Genomic DNA, 18,681 nt, shown 5'->3' on the forward strand with positions numbered 1-18,681 from the left:
AAAGAAAAGAAAGGGGTAAAAAAAAAGCGAAAAGAGAGAATGAAGTGGAAGAGGGGAAGAGACTTTTTATATGAGGAGAATACTCCTATAGAACAGCCACTAATCCCAACAAATTCCAGCAACAGCTCCCTGGAGATGAATGCAAACTAGAAACAACCAATAATATAATGATGAAAATAGAATGGAGAACACTAATCCCAAAATAAAATAAAGAGAAAATAAAATCGCACTTTAAAAAATGGTAAAATGGTAGCAGTAATAATACTGGTTAAAAATAAGAAGGTAGTAATTAAAAGGGTAAAATCAGGTGATGGAAAACGAAGGAAAAAAAAGAGAAAAAAAAGAAGAAAAAAAAATTGGTTTCTTAGTTAAAAGGTGAAAAAAGAAAAAAAAAATTGCAGTAGTGAAGGTCCTTCGGTTCTTCTGTTCTTCAGTGTGGCTCGCCTTAGACCTGCCAGGTATTCAGGAGAGTGTTGAGTTTCCCTGCGATACACTGTTCCTCTGTGTTGTAAACCACAGTCCTTATTTTAAAGCAGGCCACATTTGTTTCCCAGACTGCCTTATTTGTGTTTAGCAAAGAGTCAGTTTGTGGGTCAGCCTCTGGGTGGCAATGTTCTGGGGTTGGCCTCTCAGGCTATAGGGCCTCTCTGTCCAGTGGAAGTTCACTGCCCAGAGCTGGCTGCGTAATAGTTAGTTACTGGAGCTGTGTTGTTGCTGGGATTCGGTTTTGGTTTTTTGATTGATTTTTTTCTCCACTCTGTCTTCTAATTCACTGATTCAATCCTCAGCTTTTCCCAGTCTGCTGTGTATTCCTTCCATTGCGTTCTTTATTAGTGCTATGTCATTCTTTATTTTTGACTGTTCTTGTTACATAGTTACTATGTCTTTTCTCATGCTGTTGAGCATCTTTGCCACCATTATTCTGAACTCTATATCAGAGAAATTTCTTACCTCTATTTCACTTATCTCTTCTTCTTAGAATTAGCTTGCTCTTTCATTTGGGGCTCAATTTTTATCTCCCCATTTTGGCTGCCTGTTTGGGTTTGTGTCTGTGTAGTATGTAGATCTGCTAGGACTTCTAATGTCTAGTGCAGGACAATGTCAGACTTTGTTTCTGATTGGCCCTGAGTACCCTGTTTGGAGTTATCAGCAATACACAGCCTGTGGCTCCTCTGCTGGGTCTGGGTGCCTTTGGAAAGGACTAGGATGTGTACCAGGGTCTGCCTACTTAGCTCAGGGCCCAGAAGGAGATCAGGCAAACACTCAAAACCTCCAGAGATCCACGTCCATCTTGCACTCTGAGTGCTCTCAGCCTTGATTGTGCTCAGGCTATCAACCACAGCACAGGGCAACTGGCTTTCCCCCAATCAGAAACCACCTGGAGTGCAAAGATCCTCAGGCAAAAGATGTCCACAGCGTGAGGGAAGGACTCAGCACAGGAAACCGTGGTGGCCGCCCTCAGTGCTGGAAACCCAGAACCCCCAACCGTGGACTCTCCTCACACGGCTGCAGTCCACTCTGCCCTCTCTCTGCTGGAGCCCAAGGTGAGTGGCTGACGAGATTTTGTGCATTGGCCCTTTAAGAAGGCACCTGTATTTCCAGCCATCTCTTCCTGAAAAGCAGCCCAGTTGCTTTTCACAGCCAGATGTTATGTGGATACCCTTCTCAGTTCTGGTGATCTCTGCTGGGGTGCCCAACCTGGGGATTAGTCCCCAGAGTTCTCAGTGGGACCTCCCCATAGCTGAGATATCCCTCTGGAACTTCAGTTGCTGTCTGTGGGAGCCCAGCCACCACTTTCTGTCTTTGCACTTCCTACCAGTCTCGGTGAGGTCTCCACTTTCTGTCCTTGGTTATCAGGGTTCTCTCCAGCTAGTCCTCAGTTGATTTGTCAGGGTTGTTTTTCTGCATTTCAGTTGTATTTCCAGTTTTGTCCTGGGAGAGTGTCAGTGTTGCTTCCACTTACTCCACTGCCATTTTTAATCCTCTGTTTTTTATTTTTAGATTCCACATATAAGTGAGACTATATGGTATTTGTTGTGCTGTGTCTGATTCATGTAGACTGATACCAAAGAGATGGTTACTAGCCCTTTGAGTGCCGCGCTCCTCCTGTCTTTTGCCAAAAGTGCCGGGAGCGCTATTGCGCTCCTGCAGTTTTTTTTTCTACTAGTATTTTATAATACAATCAGCAAACAATATATGTCAAAGATGAAAACAAATGTAGTAAAGGTTTCCTTAAGTTTTTGAATGTGTAACTTTTTACTTGTGATTCATAATTTTTTTTCTAAACTGCTGTAAAATCAGCAAAAATGCCTTGGCAATTTTAGCATAGTTCCTAGGATATTGGTTGGCACTCAAAGGGTTAAAGGGGAAGAGGTGAGGAGATGGATGAAAAGGTGGGGTAATGTAGTTAATAGTACTGTTATAAGTTTGCTTGGTGACAGATGATTATTAGAAATAGTGGGATTATTACATTGTAAGATGAAAAAAATATCAAATCACTGTATGATATACCTGAAACTATAATACAACCAATAATATAACATTGTATAACAACTATCTATAATAATAAAGGTGTGATATACTAATTAGAGTGGACATCCTTTTGGACAAAGCTTCAGTGGGCGGGGGCCATGGCAGAGGTGGCAGATGAATTCTTGCATGAATATCGTGCATCGGGACTCTAGTCTATAATAATAAAAGTGTAATATGCTAATTAGACCAGATGTCCTTCCAGAGGAAGCCCGGGTGCCAGGTGCCTGCCGGTGGCTAGAGGGAAGCGGTCCCAGGTGCAATAGGGAAGCCGGTGCTGGAGCTGGGGGAAGGAAGGCCTACGCTTGCACGAATTTCGTGCATCAGCCCTCTAGTCTACACTAATAAAAGACAAACATACAAATTGACTGTACCTTTGCTATGCCTTAAGCCACGCCCACCAGCCAATCAGAGCGACTATATGCAAATTAACCCAACCAAGATGGCGGCCGGCAGCAGTGGAGCTGGAGCGAGCAGGTGGCTTGGTTGCCCAGTGATGGAGGAAGCCAAGCTTCCCGCCTGCCACGGCCGGCTCTGAGCTCCACTCGAGGCAACAAAGTTTCAATTATAGAAGACAAATAAACCCCAGATACCTGCTTTCAGCCCGCTGTGGCCACGGAGCTGGAGTGAGCAGCTTGGGTTGCTCCTGGCAATGGAGGAAGCCAAGCTTCCCGCCTGCCCTGGCTGGCTCTTAGCTCCACTCAAGGCTACAAAGTTTCAATTATAGAAGGTAAATAAATCCCAGAATAAAAAAGAAAAAAAGGAGAGGCTGGGAGCTTCTGTCACCGGGAGGCTTGGCCAACCTGAAAACGGCCCTCAGCCCCTCACCCAGACTGGCCAGGCACCCCAGTGGGGACCCCCCCCCCACCCTAAAAGGGGTGTGGCCAGCCTGAAAACAGCCATCAGCCCATCACCCAGGCCTGCCAAACCTCCATGGGGTGAGGGTCCCCACTTGGGGGGGGCTTGGCCAGCCTGCAAACAGACATCAGCACCTCACCCAGGCTGGCCAGGCACCCCAGTGGGGTCCCCCACCCTGAAGGGGGTGTGACCTGCCTGCAAACAGCCATCCGCCCCTCACCCAAGCTGGTCAGACACCCCAGCGGGACCCCCACCCTGATCCGGGACCCCCTTCAGGGCAAACCAGCCGCCCCCCACCTGGGCACCAGGCCTGTATCCTATATAATAAAAGGTTAATATGCAAATTGACCCTAACAGCAGAATGACTGGGAATGGCTAGTCACTATGACACACACTGACCACCAGGGGGTAGATGCTCAATGCAGGAGCTGCCCCCTGGTGGTCAGTGCGCTCCCACAGGGGGAGCTCTGCGCAGCCACAAGACAGGCTGATGGCTGCCAGCACAGCAGTGGTGGTGGAGCCTCCCCTGCCTCCTCAGCAGCGCTAAGGATGTCCGACTGCAGCTTAGGCCTGCTCCCTGCTGCAAGTGGACATCCCCCGAGGGCTGCCGGGGTGCCAGAGGGATGTCTGACTGCCAGCTTGGGCCCGATCCCCCAGGGAGCGGGCCTAAGCCTGTAGGTGGACATCCTCCGAGGGGTCGCAGACTGCAAGAGGACATAGGCCGGGCTGAGGAACCCCCTCGAGTGCACAAATTTTTGTGCACCGGGCCTCTAGTCTATAATAATAAAAGTGTAATATGCTAATTAGAACGGATGTTCTTCCAGAGGAAGCCCGCACTGCGAGGGAAGTCCTGGTCCCAGGTGCCAGAGGGAAGCCGATGCTAGCAGCTGGGGGAAGGAAGGCCTACTCTTGCATGAATTTCGTGCATCGGGCCTCTAGTCTATAATAATAAAAGTGTAATATGCTAATTAGACTGGATGACCTTCCGGATGAAGCCACAGCAATGGAGGCCAAGGCAGAGGCAGTCGCTGTGGCGGCAGGGGCTGAGTCCTTGCACGAATTTTGTGCATCGGGCCTCTAGTGCTTAAAAAAAATTAAATAAATCCAGGTTTGTCTAACTTCAAAGTCATGTTTTTCTACTTCATGTTGCTTTCAGAATGTGTGTGTGTATGTGTGTGCGTGCACCCAGGAGAGTGTGCAGGGAACTTCTTGGGGCTAGAAGGAAAGAAAGCATTGACTCAAAGGTGCTAGGGAGAGGGACTTGGGGTCCATGGGCAAGAAATGGCTCCCTTAGTAGTCATCTAGCTGAGGTAAGTCCTGCAGGTAGAGTGTAACTTGTCTCCTCCAAACCCTACAACAGCGCCCTTTCCAGCTCTGTGGCTGGAGGAGCTCATTTTCAGTGGACAAGGAAGGTTGAGTCTAGGTTGTATTACTGGGGAAGAGATGTTTCTGGTGGATTAAACTGAAACTTTGAAAGTATTTTCCCATGAAACATTGCTGAGTGCTTATTAAATAATTTGTCATGAGTATTCTGTTAAGTTTATTATGAGTTGAAGAGATTTGTGGGTTGCCCTTAGAATCTAACTATTTATAATAGTATTTCTATAGGAAAATACATTGTAAGTTTTCAAAATGTAAATTGCAAGAATACACATTTCTATTAAGTTTGGGAATGGCCAGATATCTGGTTTTTGCTCTGAATATTTGTTTAGAAATATTAGGATGTTGTGGCTGCAACTTCCAAAAAAGTCTCTGGGCCCTTGTATTAGATTGTGCTTAGATTATATGTCAATACTACTTCAGGTAAATGGATTGTGGTAGGGAGGAGATAATTTTTTTATTATGCAGAAATTTTGATTAGGTGGGGAATATGTACCCTATTTTCTCCCTGCGTAATTCAGCATAGCTCATTTCATTGTAGGGAAGTTTGCATTACCTCAATGGACTTTAAGCCTGATTGGTAGGCACTAACCTGTCATTCCACTTACAAAATCTGATTTAATAGGTTTTTTTTTTAATTGTTTTATTGCTTAAAGTATTACAAAGAGTATTACATATGTCTCCTTTTTTCCCCCGCCCTTGACAGTCCCCTGACCTCCCCTACCCCCCAGTGTCTCATGTCCATTGGTTATGCTTATATGCATGCATACAAGTCCTTCAGTTGATCTCTTACCTCCACCCCCAACCCCCGCCCCCCAACCCTCCCCGGCCTTCCTGCTGTAGTTGGACAGTCTGTTCGAGGCAGCTCTGCCTCTGTATATATTTTTGTTCATAAGTTTATAATGGTCTTTATTATCCATAAATGAGTGAGATCATGTGGTATTTTTCCTTCATTGACTGGCTTATTTCACTTAGCATAATGCTCTCCAGATCCAGAGCTTTATATGTATCGCACATGCGTGAGTCAACTTAGCCGTTTATAGATATAGAACTAGAGGCCCGGTGCACAAATTCGTGCATGGGTGGGGTCCCTAGGCCTGGCCAGCGATCAGGGCCGGTTATGTCCGGGCCAATCAGGGCCTGCCGGTCAGGGGAAGGGACAGGGCGTAGGAGGTTGGCTGCTGACCCTGAGGAGGAAGCTGGTCCTCAGCCCTCCTGGGAAATGGGCCGCATCCGCGGCCACCCCCCGCCCCCCGTCCCCCCCAGTTTCCTATCTCAGTATGGGGCCCAAAGGCCCCGTGGGGTTGGGAGAGGAGGCGACGGTCGCTGAATTGGATACAGAAGGAATGGACGCAAGATGCCGACGCCGGTGCCCTGCCCCCGCATGGTTTCCCGCCTCTCCCCCTCCTCCCGCTGCACTGCAACTGCAGCAAGTGGGCGGGGCTTATGGGGCCTGCTGGCAGAGGGGAGGGACAGGGTTTGAGAAGTTGGCTGCTGGCCCCAAGGAGGCCATGTTCGCCACAACCCACCCCCGGTTACCTGTCCCAGCCTGGAGCCAAAGGCTCCTGGCGGGGTTGGGAGAGGAGGTGATGATCATCAAGCTGGGGGCAGAAGGAACGGATGCCAGATGCCAACTCTGCCCACCAGCCAGCCAGCTGTGAGAGTTGGATGTGGGAGCACAGTGATCACCAGGGGGCAGCTCCTGCATTGACCGTCTGCCCCCTGGTGGTCAGTGCGTGTCAGTGACTGGTTGTTCCAGTTTATCTACACTAATAAAAGAGAAACATGGTAATTAGTGTCACTCCGCTACCCTTCCCATTGGCTAATCCCCGTCACTCACAGAGTAGGGCCAAGATATGCAAATTAACTGGCAGCCAAGATGGCGGCCGGCAGCCAGGCAGCTGATGCGAACAGGGAGGCTTGCTTGCTTCAGTGATGGAGAACTCCAACGTTCCCCGCCTGACTTGCCGGCCTCTCAGCTGCAACTCTCAGCAACTATGTTGTGAATAAAGAAGCTATAAAAAACCCCAGAAACCTGCTTTACTCAGCGGAGCTTCAGCCAGCCGGACCGCAACATTGTATCAAATACAGACGGTAAACAAAGGCCAGAAACCTGTTTTCAGCAGCCGAGGCCTCAGAGCTAAAGCTGGCCCAGAATAAAAAAAAAAAAAAGAAAAAGAAAAAACGGAGCGGTTGGGAGCTTCAGTCCCAGACTGAAAACAGCCCTCAGCCCCTCAGCCAGACTGGCCAGGCACCCCAGTGGGGACCCCCACCCTGAAGGGTGTGTGACCAGCTGCAAACAGCCATCACCCCCTTACCCAGGCTGGCCAGGCACCCAGTGGGGACCCCTACCCTGATCCAGGACACCCTTCAGGGCAAACCAGCCAGCCCCACCCATGCACCAGGCCTCTATTCTATATAGTAAAAGGGTAATATGCCTCCCAGCACTGGGATCAGTGGAGCTGCGAGGCCTCCCGGCACCGGGATCAGCGTGACAGGGGGCAGCACCCAAACCCTCTGATCACCCTGCGGCTCTGTGTGTGACAGGGGGCGGGGCCCCAACCCCCCGCCCCCCACGGGCCCTGCTCTGTGTGTGACGGGGTAGAGTCATAACCTCCGCATTTGCCCTGCCCTGAGTGTGACAGTGGCAGCGCCCCAACCCCCTGATCGGCCCTGCTCTGTGGGTGATAGAGGGTGGCGCCCCAACCCCCTGATCCGCCCTGCCCTGAGTGTGACAGGGGGCGGTGCCCCAACTCCCCTATCGGCCCAACTCTGTGAGTGACAGGGGGGAACTCCTCAACCCCCTGATCGGCCCTGCTCTGTGCATGACAGGGGGGAGCTCCCCAACCCCCTGATTGACCCTGCTCTGTGCGTGACGGGGTGGCGCCGCAACCTCCCCATCGACCCTGCCTTGAGTGTGACGGGGTGGTGCCCCAACCCCCCAATCGGCCTTACCCTAAGCGTGACTGATGGTGGCATCACAACCTCCCAATCTGCCCTGCTCTGTGCATGACAGGGGAAGGCGCCCCAACTCCCCAATCGGCCCTGCTCTGAGCCCGACAAGGGGCTGCACCTAGGGATTGGGCCTGCCCTCTGCCACCCGGGAGCAGGCCTAAGCCAGCAGGTCGTTATCTCCCAAGGGGTCCCAGACTGCAAGAGGGCACAGGCCGGTCTGAGGGACCCCCCCTCCCCCCGAGTGCACAAATTTTTGTGCACCGGGCCTCTAGAATATATATAAACAAACTTGCTTAATTAGACCTGCTTTCTGATGTAGCTAAACTTTTTCCAGCCCAGTGAAGCACCTCAACTTCTCTTTCAGGTGATTGTCAGCAAAACAGCAATAAATATCAACATGGAGCAGATTATTTTTGTAGATCACGCAGGGAGAACAAAGGGTAAAATACTTAACTGCATCAGTGTTTGACTATATTCTGCACAGTGAGAAAACCTGAAGTCATTCTCAAGGTCCACCATTTCTTGTTTCCAATTGGGTCAAGTTTTTAAACTTTCTAAATCTCCTTTCCGGCTAATGAAAAGAAAACAGGATTTTACCAAGTTTCCTATCTACCTACTCCAGGACTTTTGTGAAGATCAAATGAGATGAGGCACGGGAAAATGATTCACAGACATTCGGTTAAAGTGTGAAATGTTTGCATCTGACTATAAAGCAGGTCATGTGCCTGGGCTGAAGAAACAGCAAGGAGGGAGAGGAAGCCGGGCGTTGCTATGTTACATCATTACCTGGCACCCACAGCAACTGTTTCCTGGCTGGGCTGGGCTGTGGCCACATTTTGCATCATGGGGTCCCTGCAGCATTAGCTGCAATTTGGTGGGGGGTCGCTCTGGGGTGGTGGCAGGGCCTGTGTCCCACTTGGGGGAAGCCAAGTGTTGCTTTGTGGGAGCCAGGTCTGCAGTGCCAGTGCATGTCACAGTAGCTCCTGCGTTGAACGTCTTCCCCCTGTTGGTCAGTGTGCATCATAGCAACCAGTCGGATGGTCGGACACTTAGCATATTAGCCTTTTATATACATATATACATATACATATATATATATACATATATACATATATATATATATATATATATATATATATAGACTAGAGGCCTGGTGCACGGAATTTGTGCACTTGGGCGGGGGGGTGTTTCTCAGCTTGGCCTGCGCCCTTTCACAGTCTGGGAGCCCTCGGGGGATGTCCGACTGAAGGCTTAGGCACGGGGAGTGTGCCAGAACCATCAGTTGGACATCCATAGCGCTGCCACGGACGTGGGAAAGGCTCCCACCACTACTGCTGCACTCGCCACCCGCAATCCTGGCTTCTGGCTGAGCGGTGCTCCCCTGGTGGTCAGTGCACATCATAGCAACTGTTTTTTCCCGATGTTTGGTCAATTTGCTTATTAACCTTTTATTATATAGGACTAGAGGCCCGATGCACGAAATTCGTGCAAGAGTAGACCTTTCTTCCCCCAGCTGCCTGCACCAGCTTCCCTCTGGCACCCAAGACCCAGGCTTCCTTCCAGCCGCCAGCAGGCACCTGGGACCGGGGCTTCCCTCACAGCCCCAGCTTTGTCTAGAACAGTGGTTCTCAACCTTCCTAATGTCGCAACCCTTTAATACAGTTCCTCATGTTGTGGTGACCCCCAATTTCATTGTTACAAATTGAACATAATTAAAGCGTAGTGATTAATCACAAAAACAATATGTAATTATGTATGTTTTCCGATGGTCTTAGGAGACCCCTATGAAAGGGTCGTTCGACCCCCAAAGGGGTTGCGACCCACAGGTTGAGAACCGCTGGGCTAGAAGGACATCCAGAAGGGTGTCCAGTCTAATTAGCATATTACCCTTTTATTATTATAGACTAGGGGCCCTGTGCACGAAATTCGTGCACTGGGTGTGTGTGTGTGGGGGGGGAGTGTCCCTCAGCCCAGCCTGCCCCCTCTTACATACTGGGAGCCCTCAGGCATTGACCCCCATCACCCTCCAATCGCAGGACCCTCATTTCCCCCCACCACTGGTTCTGCCTCCAGCCCAGGCCTGATGCCTCTGGCCCAGGCGTCAGGCCTGGGCAGGGGACCCCCAGACCACTCCGATTGCTGGCTCTGCCCTTTTCCCAGGCCTGATGCCTCGGCCAGAGGCGTAGACCCCCATCACCCTCCGATCGCCTGATTGGCCCCTTGCCTAGGCCTGACGCCTCTGCCAGAGGTGTCAGGCTTGGACAGGGGACCCCCATCTCCCCCCATCACTGGCTCTGACCCCCGCCCAGGCCTGAGGCCTCTGGCCCAGGAATCATGCCTGGGCAGGGGACTCCCATCTCCCTCTGATCGCTTGCTCCACCCCCCGCCCAAGCCTGACGCCTCTGACCCAGGCTTCAGGCCTGGGCAAGGGGACCATCATATCCCCCCAATCCCCGGCTCCGCCCCCCACCCAGGCCTGATGCCTCAGCCAGAGGAGTTGACCCTCATCACCCTCCGATCACCAATCACCGGATCGGCCCCTTGACCAGGCCTGAGGCCTCCGGCAGAGGTGTCAGGCCTGGGCAGGGGACCCCCAGCTCCCCGCGCTTGCAGGCTCCGCCCCTGCCCAGGCCTAACGCCTCTGGCCTAGGCGTCCGGCCCGGGCAGTGGGGACCCGCAGTGGCAGCGGGGGGGGGGGGGGGGGGGCGCTGCGATTGCGCGGGCTCCGCCCTTGCCCCTGCAGGATGCCTCTGGCTGAGGCGTGCGGCTCAGGCAGCGGGGACCCGCAGCTGCAGTGGCCCCGAGATCGTGGGCTTCGCTTTAGGCCCAGGCAAGGGACCCCTAGCTCCCGGGACTGCCAGCTTCGACCGTGCCCAGCTCCCATCGCTGGCTCCACCCCTACTTCCTGCTATTACTGGCCAGGGCAGCAAAGGCGCCTGATTCTCCGATCATGGCTGGGGGGCAGGGCAAAGGCGGCCCCGGGGCCGCTCTTAGCTCCCCACTGGGTTTCCGATCACTGTCAGTGGCAGGGGGCTTCTTCCTGCTTTCCCTTTCGCCTCCCTGCATTGTGCCTACATATGCAAATTAACCGCCATCTTGTTGGCAGTTAACTGCTAATCTTTGTTGGCAGTTACTTTGCATATAGCCCTGATTAGCCAATGAAAAGGGTAGCATCGTATGCCAATTACCATTTTTCTCTTTTATTAGTGTAGATGTTTTTAATAAAAATTTCAGATCTCTAATAGTAAATGGGGAATTATGGAGAATTAAATGTTCTGCCAGCTTACAAGGCTTTGTTGCATTCTGTTTTTTTAAGCTTATATAGCCTTAATATATCTTTAAAAGTTTGTTGTAAGAATTAAATCAGATAATTTTTGCTTGGCAAGTAGTAGGTGTTTAACAAACATTTGCTGGATTTGAATCAAAATGTCACAGGTAGTATCATGGCTTACTGATCAATTAGATTCTTCCTGTGTTTTAACAATTTGTATAAAATTAGACTTGCCAGTGCTAAAATAAGAGATAGCAATTATTTTTTCTTGGTGTCCTTAGGATGAATTCAGTGACGTCATTGATATTAAGGATCCCGATTTTACTCCTGCAGCTGAACGCAGGCAGAAACGCCTGGCTGTTGAGCTGGCCAAATTTGATCCTGATCATTATCTGTGAGTATTGAGTTTTTTGAGGATTAAATAATTTGCTTGACATTTGTTTATAAATTTTGAGTGTCTTTTTAACTATGTTAGGTATGTGCTTTTTGGATTCTGGAAATTATTGAAGGCTTAAGGCTTTAATTGACATCTGAATTAACTTACCACTTTAAAAACCTTTGTGATGTTTGTAGGATGTTGCTTCTTAGTAGTTCATTCTAGCAGAGAGCTCTTCTAACATGCTTCTTTGAGACTTTTCTTTTCAGGCTTAAAAATAGAACACTGAATCCGAACATAGTTGCACTTTAAGTAGGCTTTTTGTTGTGATTAATGGTGTTGATGAATTTAAATCTACATTTACTGCATTTCATGGCTGATCTATGGTTTTCCTAACACTTTCATCCACTAGCACCAGTATCTAGTTTCAAATTAATAAATAATGACTTTTTATAATTCATAGATAGGTAAATAATCACTTGAGGAGAGACTGTGATGTATCCCATTTATTATGATAGCAACACTTCTTCAAAGGAAGCAAGTGTTATCTGGCCTTTATGTAGCTGGGTTCTCCTACTCTAATTTGATTCAGCCCTCAATTATTATTCTTCCTAAGCTCTGGGCCAACAACTTCTGTTATATATGCAGCTATCATATTATTCTTATCTATATGCTAGAGGCCTGGTGCATGAAACTTGACTGAATGGCTGAACGACCGATCGCTATGATGCACACTGACCACCAGGGGGCAAACACTCAATGCAGGAGCTGCCCCCAGCCTGCAGGCCCCAACCCAGCCAAGGCGGGTGCCAGCGGGGGCTCCCCAATTGCCCTGCTGGTCACCCCACAGATTGACCCTGATCACTGGCCAGACCTAGCGATCCTACCTGTTCACGAGTTTCATGCACCGGGCCTCTAGTAGGATATAAAACCTTAAGTGACTATTCGACTGGTAGCTATGACACACGTTGACCACCAGGGACAGATGCTCCAACTGGTGAGTTAGCTTGCTGCCGGGGTCCAGCTGATCGGGACTGGGCGAAACAGGCCAGACACGCCCTGAAGCCCTCCTGCAGTCCCTCCCCAGCTGGCCAACCTCCCGCGGTCCTTCCCCAGCCCCAATCGTGCACCAGTGGGGTCTCTCAGCCTGGCCTGCGCCCTCTCGCAATTTGGGATCTCTTGCAGGTATCTATATATATAAAAGCCTAAGTGACTGTTTGACTGTTTGACCGGTAGCTATGATGCGCACTGACCACCAGGGGGCAGATGCTCAGCGCACAGGCATGGAAACATGGAACAGATGGATGAATCTCAGAGGGAAAGTGGGAGGGGAGGGAGAGATTAAGCGAAGACCTTATATGCATACTAGAGACCCGGTGCGGCAGTGGGGTCCCTCGGCGTAGCCTGTGGGGATGGGGCCAAAACTGGCAGTCCAATGTCGCTTGCTGCTCCTGCTTATCCTGGCCCTGCTGCGCTTGCTGCCGCCACAAGTTGGTAGGCTTGCTGCCACTCTGCTGCAGTCTCTGGGCTGCAGCAGCCAGGTGTGAGCCCTGTGTCGGGTGCCCATTGTTCAGCTGAGCTTTGCTCCCTCTGTGGGAGTGCACAGATCACCAGGGGGCAGCTCCTGTGTTGAGCATCTGCTCCCTGGTGGTCAGTGTGCATCATAGTGACCGGTTGACCGGTCGTTCAGTTGCTTAGGCTTTTATATATATAGACTAGAGGCCTGGTGCACGAAATTCATGCATGGGGTGGGGGGGCAGTCCCTCAGCCCAACCTGCACCCTCTCCAATCTGGGAGCCCTCAGCGGATGTCCTACTGGCAGCTTGGGCCCACTCCTCGTGGTTCTCTGCTCTGTGCGGGGCCTGCCTGCTCTACACCATGGCGATGGGCAAGCAGGCCCTGCTGGGTGCTGCCTGCGGGCCATGCTTGGCTCCTAGACTCACGTTGCTGGGGTGACGCTGCCAGCGTCCTGCCCTGGCCGCTATGGGCGCCGCCATCTTTGTGGCAGAGTGATGGTTAATTTGCATATTACTCTTTTATTAGATAGGACTAGAGGCCCAGGGTCCCTTTGCCTGGCCTGCAGGGATAGGGCTGAATCCGGCCTGGTGCACAGATTTGTGCACTGGTGGGGCCCCTCAGCCTGTCCTGTGGGGATCAGGCTGAAACCAGCAGGTCAATGTCCCCCAAGGAGTCCAGGATTTTGAGAGGGCGCAGGCTAGGCCGAGGGACCCCACTGGTGCACGATCAGGGCCGTGGAGGGACGCAGGAGGTTGGCCAGCTGGAGAGGGACCATGGGAGGGCTCCAGGGCATGTCCGGCCCGTCTCGCTCAGTTCTGATTGGCTGGACGCCAGCAGCAAGCTCACCTACCGGTCGTATCTTCTGCCTTCTGGTGGTCAGTGCACATCATAGCGAGCAGTTAGGTGACCTTAGAATATCATTAGCATATTATGCTTTGATTGGTTGAACAGCCAACTGGTCGAATGGACACTTAGCATATTAAGCTTCTATTATATAGGACTAGAGGCCCAGTGCACAAAAATTTGTGCACTCGGGGTGGGGGGGTCCCTCATCCTGGCCTGTGTCCTCTCGCAGTCTGGGACCCCTCGGAGGATGTCCACCTGCTGGCTTTGGCCCGCTCCCTGGGGGGATAGGGCCAAGGCTGGCACTCAGACATCCCTCTGGGTCAATTTGCATATTACCCTTTTATTATATAGGATGTTGAGTAATAGCGATGAGAATGGACATCCTTGTCTTGTTCCTGACCTTAAAGAAAAAGCTTTCATTGTTTCACCATTGAGTATAATATTAGCTGAGGGTTTGTCATTAATGACCTTCATTATGTTGAGGTACTTTCCTTCTATACATACATTCTTTTATTGAGTGAATCATGAATGGATGTTGTATCTTGTCTATTGCTTTTTCACTATCTGTTGATATGAGCATGATTTTTATCCTTTATTTTGTTAATGTGTTTTACATGGATCAGTTTGTGTATGCTGCAACATCCTGTGCCCCTGATAGTATTTTGTTTAGGACTTGTGCATCTGTGTTCATCAGAGATATTGGTCTTTAATTTTCTTTCTGTGTGTTACCCTTGCCAGGCTTTATGTCCTAAAATGAATTTGTAAGTATTGCTGCTGCTTCAGCTTTTTGGAAGAGTTTGAGAAGAATAGTTATTAAATCTTCCAATGCCTGGTAGAATTCACTAGTAAAGCCATCTGGTCCTGGACTTTTGCTTCATGGGGGGGTCTTTAATGGTTGTTTTAATTTTCTCTCTGTTGACTGGTCTATTTAGATTTCCCAGGTCTTCATGATTTAGTCTAGGAAGGTTATACGTTTCTACAAAGTTGTCCATTTCTTTAGGTTATTGAATTTGGCAGCATTTAGCCTTTCATAGTATTGTATAGTCCTTTGTATTTCTGTGGTGTCTGTTGTAACTTTTCCTCTTTTATTTCTGATATTGTTTGAGTCTAGTGATTCTGATATTAGTGAGTCTAGCCAGAGGTTTGTCAATTTTATTAATCTTTAAGAACCAGCTCTTTGTTGCATTAATTTTTTTCAATTGTCTTTTTGTTTTCTATTTTGTTTAAATCCACTCTAATTTTTAATATTTCCTTCCTTCTACTGATTTTGGGCCTTGTTTTTTCTTTTTATAGTTCTTCAAAGTGAAATGTTACATTGTTTATTTGAGATTTTTATTGTTTCTTAAGGAAGGCCTGTAATAATACAAACTTGCCTCTTATTACTGCTTTTGCTGTAACCTGCAAATTTTGCTATGTTTTACTGTTATTCTACATTTCTGTATTTGTCTTTTGATCTTTTATTTCTTCTTTGACCCAGTCCCTGTTTAGTAGCATGTGTTTTTCTTTAATCCTTACCCAAGAATATGCTTATTGATTTTAGAGAGAAGGGGTGGAGAGGAAGAGGGAGAGAAAGAGATACATTGATGTGAGAGAGAACATTGATTGATTGCCTTCTGTATGTGCCCCAATCAGGGATTGAAACTGCAACCTAGGTATGTGCCCTGACTGGGAATTGAGCCCACGATCTTTCTGTATGTGGGACAATGCTCCATGCAATTGAGCCACACTGACCAGGGCAGCAGCATGTTGTTTAATCTTCACCAATTTTTACTTTTTTCCCCACTTTCTTCTTTTAATATATTTCTAATTTGAAAGCATTGTGGTTGGAGAATGTGTGCGATATGATTTCAGTCTTCTGAGGCTAGTTTTGTGTCCAACATATGCTCTATCCTTGAAAATGTTCTATGTGCATTAGAGGAGAATATATAATCTGGTTTTCTGGGATGAAAAGCTCTTTGATAATCTCCAGTTCTAGTGTGTTATTTAATGTCAACATTTCCTTATTTATTTTGTTAGACTGATCTATCCATTGCTGTGAATGGGATATTTAAGTTCTCCACTATAATTGTGTTTTTGTCAGTATTTCCCTTTAGTTTTGTTAGTAGTTGCTTTATATATTTAGGTGTTTAATATGTATATTGAAAAGTGGTGTCTTCTTGATTTATTATTCCTCCCTCTATAAAATGTTCATCTTTGTCTCCTTTCCTTTTTATCTTGAAATCTTTTTTTTTAGATATAAGTGTAGCTAGAGTCACTTTTTTTGGAGTATTGTTTTCCACCTCAAATCACTTTGAATCTTTGTTTGTCCTTGCAACTGACGTGTGTCTCCTGAAAGCAGAATGTAGATGGGTTTTGTGTTTTGAATTCAACCCTCTACTCTGTGCCTTTTAATTGGTGAGTTAAGTTGTTTTGCATTTACGGTGACTATTGATATATAAGCATTTTCTATAGCCATTTTATTTTTTGTTTTCTGTCATCTGTCTTTATTCCATTTTTTCTTGTATTTCTGTCTTTTTATTTTTAGTTTGGTGTTACTCTATGATTTTTATGTTATGTATCTCAGTTCTAGACTTTATTTTATGGTTATAATTAGGTTCATGTAAAAGAAAGTTTCATATATACACTGTCCTTTTCCTTTTGTGCATTTTATCTCCATTTCCCTGTGCAAATTCAGACCTTTACCTTCTTCCCTTTTATGTTTTAGTTGTCACAAATTATCCCTTTCTATGTTGTGAGTTCATTTCTCAATTGCAGGAGCTGTTGTCTTTTTAAATGTTTTTTACCTCTCTTAACCTTTATGTTATATTTAAGTCTATATTATCATGTTCTGAATAAGGGTTGCTATTTCCTATTTTTGTTTCTCTGTTAGTTATCTTACTCATAGTTTTGTATTCTCTTATCTTTTGTTTTAGGTAGAATGCCCTTCAGTGTTTCCTGTAATGCAGGTCTTCTGGTGGTAAATTCCCTCAGCTCCTGTGTGCCTGGAAAAGTCTTCATTTTTTCCTTTATATTTAAAAGATATCTTTGCTGGATGTATTATGCTTGGCTGGAGAATTTTTTTTAACAATTTGAATATTTTATTTCAATCTTTTCTAGCTTGTAGGATTTCTAGTGAAAAAACAAAACAAAACCATGATGATAATTTAGTGGGATTTCTAGTGTGGGTTACCATCTTTTATTTCCTGGATGCCTTGAGAATTCTTTCTTTGACATTAATTTTTGGCAGTTTTAATATATTGTTCTTTGGAAGGCCTTTTGGATTGAGATAATTAGATATTCTGTTTGCTTCTTAGATTTGAGGTTCTAGTTTGTTCCATAGGTTTTTTAAGTTCTCATTGATTATTTGTTTGAATAGGTGGTTTATTCCCTTCCCCATTCTTATCCTTCTGTAATACACATTGTTCTTATATTGCTCTTTCTGATGGAGTCAAATAGTTCTCCTAGAGCTCTTCCTTATTCTCTTCCCTTCCCTTCCATTTCCTTCTCTTCTCTTCTCTTCTCTTCTCTTCTCTTCTCTTCTCTTCTCTTCTCTTCTCGTCCCTCTCTTTTCCATGTACATCATTTCTGGATTTTTATCTTTAGTATTTCTAATTTTTTCCTCCTTCAGGTCAGCTCTATTTCTTCATCTTTTTTATTGTTCTTCATTTCCAGAGTTTCTATTTTTTTTTTTTTTTAAGTTTCACTATCTTTGATCAGGTACTCCTTTTATTCATTGATTTTATTTCTGAGTTGATTAAACTGCCTTTTAGAGTTTTCTTAGATCGCAACTGGTATTTTTTTTAGAACTCCAGTCTTGGGTTCTGTATTTTTAAAACAAAATTATCCTTATTGTTGGAAGTATACAATGGGTCCAAGGCTACCTGTCACTACATGAGCCAAATTAAGTAAGGACAGGGTTGAATCTATAGAATTATTTGGGTTGTATAGACATTTTAATGATGTTAATTCTACCAATTCATGAGCATGCTATATTCTTCCTCTGTCTCTTTTTTCAATGTCCTATAGTTTTTTGAGTATAGGTCTTTTTACCTCTTTGGCTAAGTTTATTCCGAAGTATCTTATTTTTTTTTTTGTTGCACTGGTAAATGGTATTTCTTTTAATCTCTCTTTCTGAGAATACATTATTAGTGTATAAAAAAGCATTGGTTTCTGGGTGTTAATTTTGGATCCTGGTACATTGCCAAATTCATGTAGCTTCCTGTTGGAGTCTTTAGGGTTTTCCATATACAATATCATGTCATCTACATATATAAAAATCTAAGCGACCAGAACAATCCGTTGCTATGATGTGCGCTGACCATCGGGGAAGACATTCAATGCAGATGCTGCCCCCAGCCTGCAGGCCCCGATAACCAATGGGGCCTGCCAACCAACTTCCTGGTTTTTCCCCCTGGCCGGCAGGCCCCAATTTCCTGATTGGGGCTGGGCCCTCGGCCTGGTACGGGGAACTGGGAATGGTTGGTGGTGGAAACGGCCCCTTTCCCAGGGGGGGCCAAGGGCCAGCTCCTTCCTCGGAGCCGGTGGCCAACCTCCCAGGTCCCTCCCCCAATTCTATCCCCTGGCCGGCAGTCTCCAATCAGCTGCCAACCGCCTGCCGTGGAGGCGGTTGGCCCCTCAACCTGGCTGGCAGGCACCGATCACCTGATTGGGGCCTGCTGGCCAACCTCCCAGTCCCTCACCCCCAGCCAGCAGGTCCTGATTGCCTGATTAGGGCCGGGCCCTAGACTGGGATGGGGAACCGGGGGTGGATAGTGGTGGATGCAGGTGGCAAGGGAAGCGGGGGAGGCGGGGAACCTGATTGGCCCTGATCGCTGGCCAGGCCTAGGGACTCTATCCGTGCATGAATTTCGTGCACCAGGACTCTAGTCTGTAAATAATGACAGTTTTACTTCTTTCTTTCCAATTTAGATGCCTTTCATTCTTTCTTGTAGTATGATTGCTGTGGCTA

General features: G+C 47.5%; 1 protein-coding gene across 1 annotated transcript in view; it reads left to right on the forward strand.

Moving 5' to 3' along the window:
* SHQ1 (SHQ1, H/ACA ribonucleoprotein assembly factor) overlaps positions 1-18,681 on the forward strand; it is a 122,671-nt gene that overhangs the window by 34,749 nt on the left and 69,241 nt on the right. Inside the window, exon 5 of the mRNA XM_036331551.1 lies at positions 11,275-11,387. Coding sequence (XP_036187444.1) covers positions 11,275-11,387 — 113 coding nt within the window. The remainder of the gene's footprint in view (positions 1-11,274; positions 11,388-18,681) is intronic.

The sequence above is a fragment of the Myotis myotis genome, unplaced genomic scaffold (genome assembly GCF_014108235.1).
Source record: "Myotis myotis isolate mMyoMyo1 unplaced genomic scaffold, mMyoMyo1.p scaffold_m19_p_13, whole genome shotgun sequence".
Lineage (NCBI taxonomy): Eukaryota > Metazoa > Chordata > Mammalia > Chiroptera > Vespertilionidae > Myotis > Myotis myotis.